This window comes from Alexandromys fortis, unplaced genomic scaffold, assembly GCF_014885135.2.
Source record: "Alexandromys fortis isolate MF-2015 unplaced genomic scaffold, M_Fortis_MF-2015_v1.1 scaffold_176, whole genome shotgun sequence".
NCBI classification, from domain to species: domain Eukaryota; kingdom Metazoa; phylum Chordata; class Mammalia; order Rodentia; family Cricetidae; genus Alexandromys; species Alexandromys fortis.
In genome coordinates this window covers 1182224-1203119 of record NW_026068070.1, presented here as the reverse complement: position 1 = coordinate 1203119, position 20896 = coordinate 1182224, and the positions used below count along the sequence as shown (strand labels likewise).

The 20896-nt window shown below is 44.0% G+C and overlaps 1 protein-coding gene across 2 annotated transcripts in view; it reads right to left on the bottom strand.

Annotated features, from left to right (window-relative positions):
- Positions 1-4563: 4563 nt before the first annotated feature.
- The window catches only part of LOC126487920 (calcium-binding mitochondrial carrier protein SCaMC-1), a 36730-nt gene continuing 20397 nt past the window's right edge, over positions 4564-20896 (bottom strand). The window contains exons 4-10 of one of the 2 annotated variants that reach the window (XM_050120987.1): positions 17215-17326; positions 14901-15059; positions 13230-13376; positions 11500-11607; positions 10167-10334; positions 8978-9128; positions 4564-6655 (exon numbers count right to left, since the gene is read on the bottom strand). In XM_050120987.1, coding sequence (XP_049976944.1) covers positions 6471-6655; positions 8978-9128; positions 10167-10334; positions 11500-11607; positions 13230-13376; positions 14901-15059; positions 17215-17326 — 1030 coding nt within the window. In that variant the 3' untranslated portion in view covers positions 4564-6470. The remainder of the gene's footprint in view (positions 6656-8977; positions 9129-10166; positions 10335-11499; positions 11608-13229; positions 13377-14900; positions 15060-17214; positions 17327-20896) is intronic. The other variant, XM_050120988.1, reaches the window with a different exon arrangement.

Here is a 20896-nt window from a genome sequence, read left to right as displayed (position 1 = left end):
GTTACAACGGCACTTCTCAAATGACTTCGGGAAATCAGAAAAAATATTTACCCACATGAATATTCCCGGGAATATTTTCCACAGCTGTGAACATGTACCTACGGCTCGCTACATCAACAGCCTTGTTTGTGCTTTCAAACATGTCTAATTTCACTTTTAAAATACAGCATTTTTCTGGTTTTGGAAAAATGTCTTTAAAAGCAGGAACAAGCCCTTCTCTTCAGTGGAGCACATGAAAGGCTTCTCTGTCGCCTCCTCTCCTGGAATGGTAACAGGCTGACCCTAATTTCGCTCCTCTAAATAGGGTAACGGTGGTTTGAGCAGGAAATCTAAATCTGGCCTTCGAGGTAGCCCAGTGATTTTCCAGGTCAAGGCAGAGGAAGAAAGCAAAGTTGGGAAGCTTTATAGTCCTCTCCTAGGTACCAACAGGCTCTGCGGCTCGCTGGGAGACGTCTGCCACCTAGTGGGACATAGAGGCCACTGACGCTGCTTGTAACCCTAACCGTGTGGAAAAACCACATCGAACCCCATAAACATGTACAGTGACTGTGTGTTATTTTAAAATAATAAGTTGAAATGGTAAGCGTTTCCGCAGACAAATATAGCAAAGTTTCACGGTCCAAAGCTTCTGTTAGTGCCGGGTAGATTAATACAATAAATAGTACACTACCAGGTGCTGGTGACATTCAATAAGCCAAGAAGTAAAATGTTCCTCTCTCCTTAATGGAAACTGCGCGCTACCACCACGTACAAGAAGTCGCCTCGTAAAACAGTGTCGTGTAAAGTGGAGTGCTTTTATTTAACAACCCTCTCATGTTGACAGCAACCTGTGTGTCCTGGGTGTTTTTTTCCTCTACAGTGAGTGTGAAGTATTCTTAGCCTGTGTCTCCATGATGAAAGTCACACAGCATGTGGTAAGCGCCCGTGCAAAGAGCATCTTCTAACTCGTTACATCCATGTAACAGCTCATTCGCAGTCTTTTGGAAGCAGTCTTTTGGAAATAACGGATGGAGTCGTGTGAAACTGATACGATCAGAGCTAGAGCCCAGGCTGAGCCACCTGACTCTCCCCCTGCTTTCTTTTCTTCCGTCATTTGCCACATTTCTTCCGGGTTACACTAACTAATTGCTATTAAAGAGGTACAGGCACCATGTATATTCAATAGCGTAGCTCAGACCCTCCCCTTCGCAACTCTAAGTTTACTTTCTAGCTGTGGCTCTAATAAGATGGGTTGTGGGCAGGGGTGCCATTTCCCTCTCTTGGCTTCTTCTACCTGGATACTGTCTATTGAAGGCTGTCTGCTGTGAAACCACACGACCACGCATCAGTGACACTTGGGGAGCTGGACGTTCAGAGGATAAACTCTGTTGTTTATGGTAAACAAATGAAAGTAACCTCCTCTTCTGGGTACGGAGCTTCACGCCACCTGGCACCAGAAACTTAACCCTGAGGCACAGAGTACCAAGCTAGAAACAGCTTGGGATTCAGCCTCTCTCCTTTCCCTTCATCTCATCTCCAGCCATGAGCTAGCATTGCCTTCCCTGTGATGCTTAAATGTGGAAACAGAAGTCATTTTCAGTGAAAGGCGTTTCTGTCTTTGGGAACACCCACGTTGCCTGTAGAGTAGACTCCAGGGGTCCTAGAGAAGTGGCCAGAGTTCTCTCAATGTCACAGAGGGAAAGGGTGAGCCTAGAGGTTGGAGAGGAGACAGATTGCCAGGTTCCAGTCCTATGTCTTCCCAACTAAGCCCATTTCAAGCATGCATAGTGGCTGGGATCAGATCCATGAAGACTGGTACTAACGGCCTCATGGGCATTGACTGATATGGCCACTGACTCAGAGGGGCCAAGAGTCCCACATCACTGCCTGGTCGTTCTGTGATGGGGGTTTTCTGATAGATATCAATCGCTTGCATGACAATGTCACACATGGGCATTCATGTGGGCACCTGCTTCAAGATGACAGATAGGCTGGGAGCTGCATGTCTTCAAGGGGACACTTACAGTTGGTAGGATTCAAGCTCATCTGCCCTGAGCCATGGCTGTGCCTGCTTTGTAAAGACTATGTAATGAGATTAGTAGAAACTCATTGGAAGACATGGATGTCGAGGGCGTGCCCGGAGTCTGGGACAGGCTTGGTTTGAAGGGTACTTCAGAATGCATCAAAGTCCCTGAACGAGAAGCCAAAGATAATGGCACTGGGATTTGTCTCTACTGCATGTACTGGCTTTTTGGGATCCTAGTCTGTTTGGATGCATACCTTCCTAGGCCTGGATGGATGGGGGAGGGCCTTGGACTTCCCACAGGGCAGAGTACCCTGCCCCTCTTAGGACTGGAGGGGGTGGGAGGAGGATGAGTGGGGGAGTGGGAGGGGAATGGGAGGAGGGAAGGAAGCAGAAATTTTGAATGGTATTATTTATAAAGCAATAAAAAAAATCTCTGAACGATTCCACCCCAGCTACACAAACCACTTGCTCATTATTGTTGTCTTCATGGAAGTCAGTTCAAAGCAGGACAATATCAATCGGAGAATAAGCAAATGAAAAGGTTGTTTCCAATATTGAAAACCATAGTTGGTTTTCTTACTCTTGGGGGGCCTGCCACCCAGCTTCCAAATAAACACATGGAGATTTATTCTCTCTCTCTCTCTCTCTCTCTCTCTCTCTCTCTCTCTTTTTTTTTTCTTTTTTTTTTTTTTTTTTTTTTTTTTTTTGGTCTTTCGAGACAGGGTTTCTCTGTAGCTTTGGTGCCTGTTCCGGAACTAACTCTTGTAGACCAGGCTGGCCTCGATCTCCCAGAAATCTGCCTGCCTCTGCCTCCCAAGTGCTGGGATTAAAGGCGTGTACCACCACCGCCCGGCTGGAGATTTATTCTTATTTATGAATATATGGCCTTGGCTTGGCTTGTTTCTAACCAGCTTTTCTAACTTTAATTATCCTGTTTCTCTTGAACTGTATTTTGCCTCTGCCCTTTTTACCTTTCTTTATTCTATAGATCTTTCTTCCCTTCTTACTCCTTGGCTGGTTGTGTGGCTGGGCAGCTGGCCCCCGGCATCCTCCTCTCCTCCTTTTCTCACTCCTCCCCCTTTTCTTTCTTTATTTTGAGCCTAGATTTCTCCTCCTATTTATTCCCTCTGCCTGGAAGCCCTGCCTATTTCTCTCTCCTGCCTAGCTATTGGCTGTTCAGTTCTTTATTAGACCAATCAGGTGTTTTAGACAGGCAAAGTAACACAGCTTTACAGAGTTAAACAAATACAACATAAAAGAATGCAACACATCTTTCCATCATTAAACAAATGTTCCACCGCATAAAAGAATGTAACACATCTTAAACTGACCTTCCATTAACAGTAAAGTTTGTATGAAGGAAAACCAAAGTGAGGGGGACTACAAAGCGGTTGGGGAGGGGGAATACAAAGTTGTACGGCACCATGAGCATTCTAAATGGGAAAGTCTCTGTGACCCATGGGGGATGTAGATTTTAATGTCTCTAAATTAACTCTCTTTTAAAAATGACCTTCTTCCTGGAGATGGAGAGGCTACCCAGGGAATGGGCTGGCAGCAGTGTAGGGGCAGGGGGACTATCCTACCTGCAACAGAAATGTTTGTCTGAAACAGGCCTTCACCCTCTGTTTCCAAAGACGAAACCCCAGAGTAAAGATGTCTGGATCTTGTTTAAGGAATATCACCAAGGAACCGCTGCTACTGCAGAACTAGGAAACAGGAAAGGAGAACCGAACAGCTAAGAGCCCTCCTGAAGCCCTGTCTGTGTCTTCCATGACCACCCTCCAATGGGCTCACTTCCCACAGCCCTGTACATTGGCCTGACCTCCTTCATACCCTTCCTGTGGCCACTGCCCCTGCCTGTATGCTCCACTCAACATTAGCAAGCCTTGTGCCCATCCATCTCTAGGCTCGTTTCATTTTTATGAGCCAGATTCTATACTTATATCTAATTTCCATTAGAAAATTTCTTAATTACTTATTCGCAGACTTGCTGGTTTCACACAGTTTGAAGATAAAAATCACTCCCCACCAAGATGCACCATGCTAACCCTGCAACCTTGGACTGGAAACCCCTTGGGCCATGACCCTCACTCATAATGTAGACTGAGTACCATGTGAAGCATGGCCTGTGCCCAGATGTGAGCTACCACAGCTGCTCAGGGAAGGCAGAAGATTAGAAAGACTGCAGAGCCAGGTGTGAAAAGCATTGTTTGAACCACTGTCAATGGTATGACAATAAAAAATGTATTATTCATAAATGCTTCCCAAAATGAGTGTCCTTAGTTCTGTCAACTGTCTACCAGATGGGAGTCTCAATTGAGGGATTGCTCAGATCAGACTGGTCCTGTGGACGTGTCTGTGGGAGTGTCCGTGGGTGTGTCTGTGAGCCATTGTCTTCACCATTGGTTGTAGGAAGGAACAGCCCATATGGTTCTGGTTGTCCTACCCTGACGTCTCTCCTGTAAGGAGAAATAACCCTTTCCTCCCTTCGTTGCTTTGATTCGGAGTGTTTTGTCCCAGCAATAGAGAAGAAACTAGGACAATTAGGAAACAAGCCATTTTACAAACAGACAGATACCTTTAATACAAATGAGCAGTAACTATGTAGCGAAGGCAGAAATAAGCTGTCTTCAGGGAGAGGCCTTTCTCCCAAAAGATACAAGATGCACAGATAAATCAGTGACACTTTGCACATGTTCAGTGGGGGGCACTTTAATTTCATAACGAGCTGTGAGTATTTTCATCAGCTTGAAATTCCAAAGACATTAACAGAATTATTCATTTTCATAATTGTTATGAGTTAAAAAGGAATGACTCCTGTACCATAATATTGTCCTTCTGTGTATTATTCAAAAGTACAACATCCCTGAAGATAAAGGAGAGCGTCCTCCTCTCCTCACATAGTATAAAAATGCTGAGACTACAGCAGGCGTCGGCAATACAAACCAAACTGCACTGTAGAATAAGTTTCATAAACACAAATCCATCTTTTCTCTTTGGTTCAAAAAATACAAGAGGTAGGCTAAAGTCAAAGATTCCCATTTCACTGGATTTTTCAGAAAGCAATTATAACAGAAATGATCAGAAACCAAGTGAGTCTATGGACTAAATCTTAAAATGTAAGAATATGTGATTTTTTTGAGGCAGGGTTTCTCTGGGTAGCCATGGCTGTCCTGGAACTCACTCTCTCTATAAACCAGTCTGGCCTTGAACTCAGAGATTCACCCACCTCTGGTGTGTGGAACCACTGCATAGCTAAAAATATCAAATATCTTCTTATATAAGAAATAACATTTTTCTAAGCTCTAATAAAACAAATCCTAAGAGAGAGTTGATTACAAAATCAGCTTTAGTGGAAGTTGTGGGTGCTGTGATATTACAAATTTCTTGGCCTCGTCCTGAACCTTGAGGCAAGTGAAAAGGCAGATGGGCGCGTATGCTTAGAGACTGCGCCTCTCATTCACATACAGAAGATGGACATATAGTACTGTTGGGACATGCTGGTGTCTTAGCTTCACCCCACCCCTTCTGGGAAGCACAGGTTCCACAGACTTAAATAAGAGTGGGACGAAGGTGTCATTTACCTGAAATCAACACTTGAGTCATGAAAAGAGCAATTTCAGATTTCTATGAAGGTCCCAGGGAGCCTTCTTGATTTAGAGAATTTGATTCAAAGAGTTTAAAAAAATGAACAAAACCAAGACACTCTCTGGAAAATGGTACAAGTCAACAGTTTTGTTCACTGATGCTTTAGAAAGCAATGGGGGAACACATAGGGTCTACCAAATAACTTGACTCAGTAATTTAACAACAGATGACAATCAATGTCTAAAACTGGGGACCAAATAGCAATGCAAGTAGAACAGAAAGAGTGTATACTGTAATAAATATTATCTCATTGCCCCTCTATACACAAGTTTGGCTACTATAATTCATTCTTATTCTGCTTACAAATGAGGATATAAACTGTGCAAGATTGATTTTAAATACGGTGATTTTTTTCTACTAATGTTCCTATAGGGGAATTTTACATCTATAAAGACTTCCAAAATATATATAACAATTTAAGTCCCAAGGCTTTCTGATCATTTTGTTAAAAAAATTGGGCATAAACAAGTTGACATAAACCTGAACCAATTAGAACAAAGATTGGTGATTTATAATTCTACCACACCAAATGATTTCATCTTAAGCAAGTACATTTTCAGATGTAGGGTGCAAGGCACAGGTCTTTATCAGCAAACATAAAGTACAATTTTGTGGCTTCTGCAACACGTCTTGAACCTATGTTTTTGAGCATTACTGAGGATACAAAACCGAGCCCAAATGCTTGAAGTGGCTGCAGATTCTTTTCCCTTTGGCTGGGGGAACAACAGCTTCTTTTGCAATGGACTTGCTGCCGCCCCGGAAGTCAGCGGAGAGCGCTAACAGCTTTGGTCATCACGGGAAAGAAGACTTGGCCGTGTCACTTCTGAGCTACTCCTAGTGTCTGCTTCATATTTTCATACACCACATAGCTGATGCCAACGGCAGGGAGCACCTTCATGAAGTTTGGGGTGATGCCTCTGTAGAGTCCTGGCACTCCTTCTTTGGAGATGATTCGCTGAAAAAGGCCAACCATGCTCAGCTGCGGGGCCCCTTCCACCATGGCTAGCAGACAGACAGACAAACCAACAAAAAAGATAAATAAAAGGCAGGAACCAGGCCAATCCAATAGTCAAGCATGCCTCATTGTTATCACAGCAGACGACCGGGGATTCAGAATGGTGTCTAGAATACAATGGACCGATAAAAATCAATTTCGAAAACAACCTTCCTGATGCAGCACCCACCAGTGAGGGCACAGCTCTTTAGGAACTGCTGCACTAGGTATTCGATTAATTACTTGCCATGCTAACCCTTCAGGATAAAAATGTACATTTCATAACTAAGGAATTAGAACGTTGGACAGATAGTGAGCCTTGTCCTGAAACCCTAGTTAGCTAGCTGGTAGCAAAACCAAAAAGCTGTGGCTGGTGCTCAAGCCCGACACCTTTAATTAACCGCGTCATTCTATCACAGCACCCTCCCCAAGCGCTGGCTAGAATGCGTACATTTTAGATAATAGGGGAGGGAGGGGTTGGAGAAGTTTAGAAAGGGTGTAGAGACCTGGGCCTTGTAATTATCTCCTGAGGGGAGAGATGAAGAAAAGAGGAGGAGAAAGAGGAGGGGGAGGAGGAGGAAGAAGGAAAGGGAGAGGAGCCAGCTCTGTATTGCTGGTACAACAAAGGACAAAGGCAGGGACGGGCATGGGGGGAGGACCATGGTGGGTTTTAGATGTGATGATTTCCTATAGGGTACTAAGGGGCTGGAGATGCCCACATTGTTGAATAGCTGTTTCCTTCAAATTGAAGCATTCCATTTGGAACCTAGACCACTCCTAAGACAAGGAAGTAAACAAGGCCTGCCCAGCTCAATCAGCTTCTGAAACTAGAATTCCCAGAAGTCCTCCCCACTTCCCAAGGCTATATGAGCAGTTATAACTACTGTGGACAAGAGGTTCCAGCACAGGTTTCTTGCAGGTTATCCAGGGAGCTCTGGGGATTCGGCTTCTGTGGGTGATCACATGCACAGGTTGCAAGGGTGGGGTGGGGCATTGGTTGCATGGGTGGGGTGGGGTGTTGGTGCTGCAGCTGCCTTTGAGCCACTCAAGCCCCTGTGTGTAGCCATCACCCACACTCCAGTCAGAACCCCAGCAAACTCACTGACGTACAACACCAGTCATGGGTGGACCTGTTCCTTTGGTCTGTCCTTGCCCTATCACGGTAAACAGACAGACGTCAGCTCACTCCAGCCTCCACAGGGAAAGTCACACACTGCATAGTGGGGGTAGGGAACAGAGATGGAGTTAAAACTGAGGCAAGATATGATTGCTAAAGACCTCGGAATTCCCGCCAAGAACTTGGGAATTGACACTGGAAACTCTGAAGAGTTACAAAAATGTCTGAAGAGATAAGAAATGAGTGGGCTTTGATGGAAAATGGCAGATCTTGGCAGCTGTGCTGGTCAGGACTGGAGCTAAGAGGAAGGGAGGCTCACCGCGCAGCAGGGTAAACCCCTGAGTGGGACTGAACTCCAGCTCCACTGCCTGTCACGTGCGTAACCTTTACAGACATTCCTTAACTGGTTTTGCCTGCTAGTCATTTGTCAAATGTGGATGATGTTAGTATCAAGTTCCCAAAATGGTCATAATGAGAGACTGTGCACACTTAGTTTGCTATTTCGCATTTCTCTCTGCAGCCATGACTGCCCCTCAGCTCCTCAAATACGCCACTCTGCAAGTCTGTTCCCAGCTAGCTCCCACTGCATTCCTGGGCTTCATCTGGACTTAGGTGTTTTAAAGGGCCATCTTCTGGTTGGATCCATGTCTTTTCCACTCTACAGTGACCTGATTCACACCTGACATGTTGCAGTCTCTAACCCTAGCACCCATCTGACAGTGTGCCTGGTCCCAGTGATGCCAAACAACATGTTGACAAGTGACTGACTGTTTGGTTAAAGGAGTGGTTGGGAATGGGACCACAGCTGCCCAGCACTCATAAGAGAAAGTACAGTCGATGAAGGTGACCAAGGGATAAAGAGAACAGAAAAGAAAGACAAAGAGTGTTGCATGCTTTCAAAGAGTAGGTAGCAATAAATACCAGCAAACAGCAAGAAGACAGTAGTCACTGAGTGACAGGAGAGTCAGGCTACTGCAGCTGAGGAACCAGCAGAGAGAAGGCTCACCGCAAAGCTTAGGGTCTGAACAGCAAATGCCAAATCCTTTACACGTGCTATTACTAATTCTTTTCATCTCTATTCATGGAAGACAAAATGAAGAGAGAGAGAGAGAGGAAGGGAGGGAGGGAGGGAGGGAGGGAGGGAGGGAGGGAGAGATCTGAGCATGTGAGTGACATGAAATGTCATCACAGCCATCCTGGAACCCAGACTCACCTTGTGCCTGCATGCGAGTCCTCACCAAAGCCAGGGGGTAACTGGCCAGTTGCCCGCAGGTGCTGGACAGAGCCCCACAGCTCAGCAGTACCACCACACCAGGGTTGACAGAGTCTTTGGCAAAGTTATCCAGCCAATAAGTCTTCAAAAGCTGCCCCCAAAACAAAGAAAACAATCAACAAAGGAGATACTCAGCCATCGCTCGCTCAACATTATCGTCTTCAGGGCTGTTTCATAGAGTCAATTCTAAAAGTAAAATATTTTAAGCAGAATATACATGCTAATACATAAAAGCCCTACATACCTAGTTGTGCTGGTTTGAATGAGAATGCCCCTGTGGTGGTTTGAATAGGGATGGCCCCCATAGACTTGTGTGTTAGAATGCTTGGCCCCCAGGGAGCGGCACTATTGGAAGGTGTGGCCTTGAGCTGGAAGAAGTGTGTCACTGTTGGTGGTGGGCTCGGAGATCTCAGAAGCTCGTTAGTCTCCTCCTACGCCTGTGTATCAAACATAGAACTCTCAGCTCCTTCTCTAGCACTGTGTCTGCCTCACCAAACCCTTGGGTTCTTAAAAGTCCCAAGGCCTTCTTTCAACCCAGCATCTAATGCAATGGCTTGAATATGGTGTGTGTTCAGTACATGTTTCTCAGATTCCTAAGGTATTAAGTGACCCATGTGGCAGGGATGACCTGAATGGCAGGTGATTCGTATTCATATATTGATTGCCTGAGCTGTCTGAGTTGTCTTGAGCTCAAGTCTCCACAGGCAAGCTTCACTTTATAGACTGAGCTGCCTTCCCCAGCCCCGACCTCCAGCCCTAAGGGCTGTTAAATGACAGGGGACGGAGCTGTGGGATCCACACCACTCCCCTGGGCTTCGTCAGTGCCAGGTGGTAGTAATTCTAATAAGTTTCTGCTTGTTTTTCTCTGTGCCTCCCCATCCATCGGGCCATCTTCTAAGCTGCATTTGAGCACAGACTCTTTATTAACAAAAGTAAATATGCAAGGAAATCTAATACAAAAAAAAAAAAAAAAGAGGCTCAACACATTTGTGATCTCACAATCGGGGTGCTGGAAAGATGGAAGAACACCCCTGTAGGAGTCCAGTCACAAACAGTTCTGCTGGCCACCGGCCAGCCAGCTTGCAGACTACCTACCCTGCAGCCCGAAGCATGCTGTGCCCTCACTCACCTCATACACAGCGAGATCGATGCCTGCATAAGGAATGATGCCCAGTAAGTTGGGCACATAGCCTTTGTAGAAAGCCCCAAAGCCTTCCTGTTTCAAAATATTCTTAGCACATCCATATATTCCAGAGTATTGTCCGGTTTTGGCTACCGCTAGCCGGGTTTTCAGAACCTAGAGACCAAAGAATGCAACACAATTTAACTCACATTTAACACGGGAAAATTCAAAAGTATTGATTTCATGAAGCACCAGCAAATTCTCTCTCAAGAGAACGTCCAGTTCATTGACAGAGTCTCCCTCGTGTGTTACTTCCACTGAGAAGCTAAAATCAGAGCCAGAAAGGGCCAGTTATTTCAAAGAGAGTCTGAAGGAGGGCTTTGCAGATATAGATAGATAGATGATAGATAGATAGATAGATAGATAGATAGATAGATAGATAGATAGATAGATGATGGATAGATAGAAAGGTAGAGGATGGATGGATAGATAGATAGATAGATAGATAGATAGATAGATAGATAGATATAAACATTTTTAAAATGTAGACCAGATAATTTTTTTATTATTAATTATGAAAGCTTAGGCTTGTTTCCAACTAGCTTAGAACTTAAATTAACCTGTTTCTATTAATCTACATTTGGCCACGTAGCTTTTGACCTCTCCATCTGTATGTCTGACTCCTCAGTGTCTTGCTGGTGCCTAATTTCTAGCCCTGAGTTCCTCCTCCCCCTTCCCCCCCCCCCCCGGCCGGGAAGTTCTGCCTATTCTCTCCTGTCTAGCTACAGGCCATTTAGCTCTTTGTCAGATAATCTTTTTGATGTCATAATAAAATTAATTGGCAAGGAAGGTGAAAAAGTGGCAGCATAGGGGACAATTCCATCGTCTTCAGCTTGGAGCACAGGCTGGGGAGGTGGAGGGTGGGGAAGGTGACAGTATTAGTTGAAATGAGGGGTGTGTGGGTAGAGGCTCAGAAGTAGGGCAATCTACAAAGCACTTGGGGCACAAGCATGTGGAGTTGAGTTTGACACCCACAAAAGTCACATCAGATCCTGGCATGGGAGTGGATGCCTGTGGCCCCTGGGGAGGGAAGACAGACAGCTCTCTGGGGCTTGCTGGCTAGCCAGCCGAGCCTACAATGGTGAACTCAGGCCAGTGAAGAGACCCAGTCTCAAAATACAAGGGACACCGTGCCTCCTGATCAATGATACCCAGGGTTGACCTCTGACCTCCACAGGCACACACACACACATGTGCACCCACACAAACATGTGTGCATGCACAAGTTTATTGGCATGCCTATCACAGATCCACAGAGCCGGGCCTCAGCGGTACTTGCCTCCATGGGATAAATAAAAGTCTGCGCAGTTGCTCCAGCCATGGAACCAGAAACAAACCGCTCAAAGGTTCCTAACTTTTGTCCTTCCCCAGTCAGCAACTTCTTGTACTGTAAAAAGGAAGTTTTAAGATGAGCATTAATAGCGACTTTACGGTAACTCCCCCTCCCAAATTCTTCTATTGAACCCAAACCTCCACTGTGACAGTGTTAGGAGACGGGGACTTTGAGGACAATTTTGATTAGAAAGAGGTTCTAAGACCTCAGGAGAGAATAGCATCCTTCTCAGAAGGGACAGCTGACAGCTCACACTCTGCCAAACCAGGCACCGAGGCCGTATGTCTATGGAGCAAGAAGACAGGAAGCGCAGCTCCGCTGCCTGGCCCTTGATCCGATAGTGCTTAAACTTGAGAGCTGTGAGGAACACACTTCTGTTGTTAAACCACACCTTAGATGGTATTTTACGGTGGTGAGGCACAAATCAGATCCTAGAAATCAATTCACTTACAGTGCAATGAGATGCCTCGAGACGCATCCTCTACGTTAACAATCCTAGCAGAAACGTGGGGCTTAAATTGCTGATTTTGTTTCCCGGGAAGCAGGGTTTCGAATTAGATCATCACACAGGTGACACTATAGCTCAGGGACCAAGTTCTTGCCTGACATGTGTAGCAGCCCTAAGTTCAAATTCCAGCATCATTATAAAGAGAGAGGGGAGGGGAAGGGAGGGGTGAGCCTGTCGAAGCAGCCAGGTTAAGAGTCGGATGAATGGTACCAAGTGTGCTGTGTGGGGGCTTTCAGACACACTGAACTTCCTCATATTGAAATATCGGCATTATTTTTGAATATGCATGTTAGGCTCTGGCTTTCCTATCATAAAATTAATCATAATTTGAATGTTCAGGCATTTTAATTAGGAAAAATCTCTTTCCCCAGAATGGGCTCCACATAAAGTCCTGAGGTCAACTGCTCTTTGCTTTCTCTATTTCAAAAGTCAAGGAATGGACACCACAAGCCTTGGTCATTTCAAAAGGGAATAGAATTGAACTTATTCAAACAAGAAACCAGGGTGTGGTATTAAACTCTAAGGTTCATATAGGCCATGGTAAACCGTAACAGAAGAAATGACAGAAGAAAAATAAGTGTGCAGCCGTTTCAGTGGTCCTGCTAATAGCCGCAGAAGCCGACCTCCAAACCCAGTGCTGTGCTTCAATCTGGTCCACAAGAGAGGGAGGCAAATGCCTCATTTGCTGTCTCCTGCATCCACTCAACAAACACTCAGCACTTCACCTGTGCTGGGCTCTGCCTGGGTGCTGGAGGGCAGGGAAAAGCCAGACCCCTGCCTTCATGGAATTTTCAAGCTAAGTACAATTCCATTGACACAAAGGGATTCATCTGAACAGTTTTCTTTCCAGGGGAACTTTTGTAAAACTTGGGTGAAGTGCCCTGTGTCCACTAGCACTCAAGATGAGTCGGCTAAGTCATGCTTTGAAGAACTACTTAGAAAAGCGGGGTGGGGATGGGGGAGCCTCCCTCTATAAATGGTATTATGGAATCCAAGATTCCAGAATTCAGCTCTGTGGAAGCATTGAGTTTATTGAGTCCTAGTCTCCCAGAAGGAATTTTCTCATGGAATATTAGGAATAAAGACCCAGAGCGCTGCGTGCTGATCTTTAACTGAATCAGATAGCTAACTTCTTTTGTTAATGATCTCCACAGGTGATAACAATTACCTGTTCATAAGCCCAGAACTTAACAGCTGTCTCAGGAGCGATTTTAATGACATTTGTGCCATTTCCTCTCCAAAGGGAACGGATTCCTCCTTCCTTTACCATCTGCCGAAAGCCTCCTAATATATTCATTGATTTGGAACCATGAACCTAGAAATAAAAGCAAAGCGTCATGGGATAGTTCTGCATATTGTTGAAAGTAGGTCTGAGCTGAGTGCAAACACCGGATCCTGGATGCTAAAGCCTCCTCCAGAGAGCATCTCTGATGAGCTGCAGTGTGTTCTGCTCATTGTGGCCACACATGAAAACCAGGAAAGAAAGGCATTCGAGCTGCACAGGGCACAGACAGAAGCAGATCTACACTGGGAACTTTCCTTGGCTCAGCCCTCTGCACTTCCTTCCCTTGGTTAATTTGAATCCGTATTTCTTCCCATAATAAACCACGACCATGAGTCTGTATTTTTATGAGACCGTCTACTATCAAACCTGAAGGAGACTTTGGAGGGACCTTCAAATGTGTAGAATCTTAACAATCTTAACAAAGCCACTTTATTTTAAATAACAAACTTCATAATAACATATGACAAAGGAAAACATGTGTGCCCATTCAAGCTTTCTCAATAAAAAAAAAATCTCTTTTATCCAAACAATTTAAAAATAAGAAAGTGTTGACTATATATAGTCAATCATAAAAAGCACAACTTTAAAAACATTTTTAAGGAACTGCAGAAATGGCTCAGTGCCTAAGAGCACAGGCTGCTCTTGCAGAGGACACAGGTTTGATCCCCAGTATCTCCATCAGAGCTTACAGCCGTGAGTAACGCCGGTTCCAGGGAATCTGGCACCTTCTTCTGGGATCTGTGGGCTCTGCATGCACGTGACACACATGCATAGATCCAGGCAAAACATCCATACACATAAAATAAAAACATATTTAAGCAACTGCTAATATCTTCTACACTATTCCTGTATGCCGGTGTTTACATAAGTCAAACTTTAGAGCCGTCCTTGGTAGGTACTCTGACTACCGTTACGGTATGGAGAAAACATGAGATCTCAGAAGTCAAATGCAGGGTTAGAACCAAAGGCTCTGGAGGTGAAGCTACTTCCTGCCTCATCTACTCTTCTTCATAAAGGAAACTTTGGTTCTTGCAGCCTCAGCTTCCTTACACATACATGGAGGTAAACCAGCTGCTTTCCCGAGCTCCGTGGATATGGAATGGGTTGCCATGCTGTGCACAAATAGATATTCTTCCTTCTCTCTCCAACACCAGCGGGCAGCCAGGCCTGTCTAGAAACCCAGGTCTTTTCTGCTAACCTTAGCTCTAGAATCACTTCTGAAATTATATTCTCATCACCAAGATTCAGGACTTGAGAAATCCTCTTTCTCAAGTCTTAAAATCAAAGAAAATATAATTTGATGAGAACCCTACAATAGCATCGAGGTTTTGTTTTTGGTTTTTAGCTAAACATTTGAAGTCACAGAATACCAAAGACTAAGATTTCATTACACACAAGTACTAACAAGTTACAATTTAATGGAACAGTACCAAATACTTAGACAAGTGGCTAATATGAAGGTTAACGGTAGAAGAATATCATTTTTCAAGATACGAAGAACTGTAACTAGACACAGTATGCTTTGGTTACAGCCTGGCACGTGGCATGGCTCACCTGCATCATGACCTTGAGACGATCCAAAGGTGCTGTGCTCGTTCTAGAGACCGCGCCAGCCACACCTCCGGCCAGCAGCTGCCGCCACCACTGTCCTGATTTTTTCTCATCTTCTGTGAATTCATCCGGAATAGTTAAGCTATCCCCTATGTCGATGCCCTGGTAAAAATGGAAAGAGATCCCACAGTCCTTCAGACACAAACAGATAAGCCCAGAACTTTCCTTTTGTGTAGGAGCTATGACTGTATTGATCGAGGTTTTCCCTTGGGATTGACAGCGAACCAATCGGAGCACGCATGCATGAGCATCTAGTCACACGGAATGTCACGCAGAATCGACACACAAAGTCACAACTTCCTCCTTTTTTCAGATCAGGCAACTTTCACTGGACTGAATGGCAATGAAAGGGGAATGTTTTACCACAGTTAGTCCTTGCCAGTCACTTGTCGCAATGCTAGAAAGCCACACCGTTGGTGGCAGCTTTGAAAAACTACTTAGCCCGTACTTCAGACACCATTTGTCTTAAGCCGCATTACACTCTGTGCCGTGAAGTATATATAATTTAAACAGGAAAAAAAAAATTTTTTTTTGATTTTTCGAGACAGGGTTTCTCTGTGGTTTTGGAGCCTGTCCTGGAACTAGCTCTTGTAGACCAGGCTGGTCTCGAACTCACAGAGATCCTCCTGCCTCTGCCTCCCAAGTGCTGGGATTAAAGGCGTGCGCCACCACCGCCCGGCTAAACAGGAAAATTTTACAATTAAACCTCGCACATAAATAGCTCTACGCTCATCATCTATATAGCCTGAGGACAGTTTTATCACTATGACACTTTTAACTTAATTATCTAAATGCTGCCATGGGTATAACTAGGTCATAGAGCACTTTCTTAGCATGCTGAGGTTCCAGCATCACACACAAAACATGACTTTGACATAAAACTTTATGGGCAAGAATGAAAGGTAATGAGCCGTACTTTGGGAGTAATGTTCTCTTCTTCGTTACCAATAAAATTTATTTATGATTATAGCGTCAAATATTATCAACTATCCCCAAAGGTATAATACAAAGTTCACACAGCATAAAATGTATACTCATAACTGATTTTTATAATGCTCTGTATAAGCTTAGGCATTGTTAGTGGTGACAATGTGAACCCTAGGTGTACTGAGAGAGGGTCAAAGGTACTTCTCCCCAAGTACAGAAGAGAAGTCCACATGCTGAATGGTGGGAGATCCTGCAGAAGGTTCCCCAAGGGCTTCGAGGAGCAGACGGTACAGCAGAAGCTAACTTACACCAATACATTTTATCGGATTGTGAATGAAACAATCACAGGGGAATTTTGTGAAGTGTGCACTGGCAGGAAATGCCAAGCACGTGAGTCAAAATGATTCTCCAGCATTCAGTGGGCATTGCAGTCCCTTAGCACAGCCATAAATCTAGGCAGCCTGGCTAAACAAGCAGTTTCGGGAGGGACCCGAAGCCATGTCATCTTTAGCAATATGGAAGTACAGAGATGGTTGGGTAGTACATGTTTTCTGACTTTAAGACTTCCCTATGGCAGAAGCATTAAATGCCAATGCAGTAAGAGCAGCTAGCTCATCGAGATGGGACTTCTTCCAAGTTTTGAGAGGAGCTGTATTTATGCCACCTTGGGGGCTTTAAAGATGCTCCATTAATCTGTGCCTAGAAGAATCAGCAGATCTAGAAGTTAAATATCGACTGGGACTTTCTTGGACGTGACCACCCTTTCCAGGATATTACGGTGTTTGGGGGGAGTAATTGTTGGGAACCAGAGCTCCGTTAAGCATAAGGGGCTGCAAAGACTGACAGGCTGCACAGAACTTAGTGAGCAGGGCCAACCTATCTCAACTACCTTTATTCTCCTGAATATGTGTTTTTGCCCACCTCTGTTTGTGACCTAACATCCTTGTGTATTAGGTAAACCCTTTGGAAGGTTTGAACAGACCTCCTAGATTCCACCAGCTCAAGGCTAGGATCACACAGCCTCTGAGGACCATAGCAGACTGTCCCTCCTTTGTTATAGGCCATCTGTCTGACGTTTCCACCAAAGTGTTTGAAAAGCATCTTGATTTATGATTTTCTTCGCTGCATTACTGCAAAAAAAAAGCCTCATGAAACTATTTTCATGTTAGAGCACTGAATTTTGGGTAACCTGAGTCTATGTTCCCAGGCCAGGGGCCCTCATTCAGATACAAAATAAATTATCTCTTTGTCTCTTTTGAGGTGGAGCTGTGTTTCCTGCATCGACATTATACCTATGCTTTAGAGCTACAGAAACAGAAAGCAAACTTACAGTAGAGTGTTTCCAGAAACGGATAATTTCTTCAATGTCTGTAACAGGGTTAAATAAGAAGTAGTCTCTCCATTCATTCCAGTCCACTGTCATTGTCCCATCAGAGTCGATGCTGAAGGTTTAAACAGGTGGTTAAAGAACAAGAAATGGACACCGCTAACATGATTGCTCATTTTACAGAGTGAAATTTTGCCTCCCAGATTTATATTCTTAAGAATTTTTAAAATACGTTGGCAGGTTTAAAGGGTTTAGCAACAGACCATTCGGTTAGCAGGCATGCAGCCCTGGAAAAAGAAAACCACATCACTCACAGTGACTTATGCGTTTTTTCCTCTCACAAGCTCAGGGAATTATTTCTTAATACCCTAAGACTGAAACACTTGGGTACAATTTTTGAAATAGCTTCTAAATATGCTCTCAATTTTCTTCTCCAATTTTCATCAGTGTAAGAAAATTAGCAGTGGTTCTAAGAAACCAAAATCTTATTCCTGGTTATTTGAGTTTCCAGAAATCCTGGTATCTCATCAATTCTAAACTCAGCATTGTGTCATCTTACACGTGTAAGCGGTAATACTTTGTGGGGTGTGTGTGTGTGTGTGTGTGTGTGTGTGTGTGTGTGTGTGTGTGTGGTTAAAGCTTCTGGGCAGAAAGCCCATTCTATGAGATTTTCCTAAGAACAATACAAAATCATACTGGGCTTTATTTCGTTATTGCGTTGTTCAATACAGATAGTTACTAAAGTGGTAGGTGCAAGGCGCTTCTTTATGTATTGAACTAACATGTCCGAAGAAATATTTTAGTGTTTCCTCAGATATTATGCTATAATTTACATGACAGTGACACATGCAAGCGGCATACAAATAAAATACAATTTTCTGATATTTATTATTATGTTCTCAGTACTAATGTTAATTCCCATATGTCTCTGTGAGATTACACTTCAGCTTACTTGCCCCAGTGCGGAGGTGTCGATGCTCCATAGTCACTAGGAATCCTAGTCACCGCTGTGTTTAAACTGCGTCCTGGGTTGCAGTATTAGCAGCTCTCGTTTTATCGATATTTTCTGGTTTTGTGCAGTGATTTAGCATTTAACCATAACCCTTAACTTCCCTCTCATGAGCATGCTCTACGCGGCAAGTGTCACCTTAGAAACAGTCCACAATTTTTGTTCTGTTTTGTGTTTTGAGATAGTGTAGCCCTGGCTGCCCTGGAATGCACTCTGTAGACCAGGCTGGCCACAAACCCTCAGAGATCCCCCTGCCTCTGCTTCCCAAGTGCCGAGATAAAGGGTGTGCGCCAGTGCACCAACACTGCTGTCGTCCCACAACTTTACTGAATTTGCACTCTGCCCCATGCTGTGGGAAAGGCGTGTGTCCACAGGTGGTGCTCTGTTGTGCAGCACACAAGCTGAGTGTTGGTGCATTTGCATCTCTTGTAGACCTGGGCTGAGAATTTGCTTTATTCCTAATGCTGTCAAAGGGAATACAAGAAAAATGATATTTGGCCTTAAATGAGAGAAGATAAAATCTACACTTTGCTAAGAGTTTGTCAGTTTTCTTTGCCTTTTCAAAGAATTAATTCTTTGTTTCGCTACGACACAAAAATTCCCCATGAACTATTGCATGGAAACTGGGGGTGATTACATATTTGAAAGATTATGGACTGTGATGAAGTGAGTTTTGTTTCAAAGATGTAAGAAGCAGGCTGGACAGAAGACTCAGGAGTTAAAAGCACTGGCTGCTCTTGCAAAGGCTCTGAGTTCAATCCAGCACCTACATGGCGGCTCACAACCGTATGTAACTGCAGTTCCAGGGGATCTGATGCCCTGTTCTCACCTCCATGGGCACTGCATGCACATGGAACACACATACACACACACACACACACACACACGCACACACACACACACACACATACACACACGCGCGCACATGCCAGCAAAACATCCATACACATAAAATAATGTTTTAAAAGAACTGTTCAACACACACAAGCAAATAAAGTAATACAGCACATAATAGAACTAGAACCAAGGACAGAAATCACATGATCATCTCAATAGATACAGGGGGAGAAAGTAGTTTGATAAATTTTACATCTCTCTATGTTAAAAGTCCCGAAAAAGCCAGTGGCAGAAGGGTCATATGTCAACACTATAAAAGCTACATGTGAAAAACATATAGCTATATGTTGAATGGGGTAAAATGAAAGAATTGCCTCTAAAATGTGGAGCAGTCTAAGGTGTCCAGTATTTCCACTCTTGTTTAATACAGTGACTGAAGTCTTAAGACGAGTCATAAGACAAAGGAAAGAAATCAAAGAGATACAAATAAAAAAGGGAACAGATCAAATTACCCTTGTTTTCAGATAATAGGATCCTATATTTAAAAGACCCTAAAGATTCTAGCAGAAAACTCTTAGGTCTGGGGACACTTTTAATAGATTAGTGGGATACAAAACTGGCATGTAACAGCCAGCAGCTTTTCTACAGACCAATAACAAGCATACTCAGAAGGAAAACCATCTTGTTCACAGCAGCTGCAACTGCATAAATAATAAATATTAGGAATAAGCCTAATCAAGAAAGTGAAAAATCTCCCTAACGAAAGTTTTATATACATAATACTAGAAAAAGAAATAGATAACAGTAAAAGATGGAGAGAGCTTCCAAGCCTGGGGATTGATTGGCAGAATTACTATTGCTCAAATGACCATATTACTAAAAACAATCTACGGATTCAGTGTGATCCCTTTGCAAAACTCTAATGACATTCCTCCCAGAACTCGAGGAAACAATCTTAAAATTCATATAAAAGCACAGAAGACCCCCAAATAGCTAAACCAATTCTGAGCAGAGTAATGCTGGAGGTACCCCCCATAACCTGATTTTAATTATTCTACGAAGCCATAGCAACAACAGTAGCAGAGGACTAACTCAAACACAGACGCTTAAATAAAGGCACTAGAGCAGAGTGCCTAGAAATAAGCCCACTCGACCACAGATTCCTGATTCTTCTCAAAAGGCCACCTCCTCAACACAATAAATAAATGAGAGAGAATTAAACACCCTCCATAAAAACCTCCACAAACAGTCTAATCATTAAGTGGACGAATGAGTTGTACAGTTCTCAAAAGAGGCATAAATGGATGGTAAACATATGAAAATTGTTAAACAGTCCCTAGCCATCAGGGAAATAAGAATTAAAAGTGCTCTGATGTCCCACCTGACCCCATTCCAAATGACTCACGTCCAGACAGCAGGAACAGCGGGTGCAGGAGGGAAAGGGAAACTTTACACTATTGATGAGAGTGGAAATTAGCGCAGCCGCCGTGGAAATCAGCACCGAGATCCCTCCAGAAACCAAAACTAGAACTGGCACATGAGCCTCTACCGTTCCACTTCTGGGAATGTACCCCAAGGGTGCTAAGCCTGTACACCTCAGAGGTACGTGTGTCTACTGCTGCTCTACTCACAGCTGCCAAGACATGGAATCAGCCTAGATGCCCATCAACAGGTGAAGGGGAGCGCGCGCACACACACACACACACGCACACACACGCACACGCACACCAGAATCGACCACCATTAAAAAAAAAAATTCTGTCGTTTGCAGGGAAGTGGATGGAACTGGAGACGGTCGTGATAAGAAGTACGGCAGGCTCAGAAAAACAAATATTACAA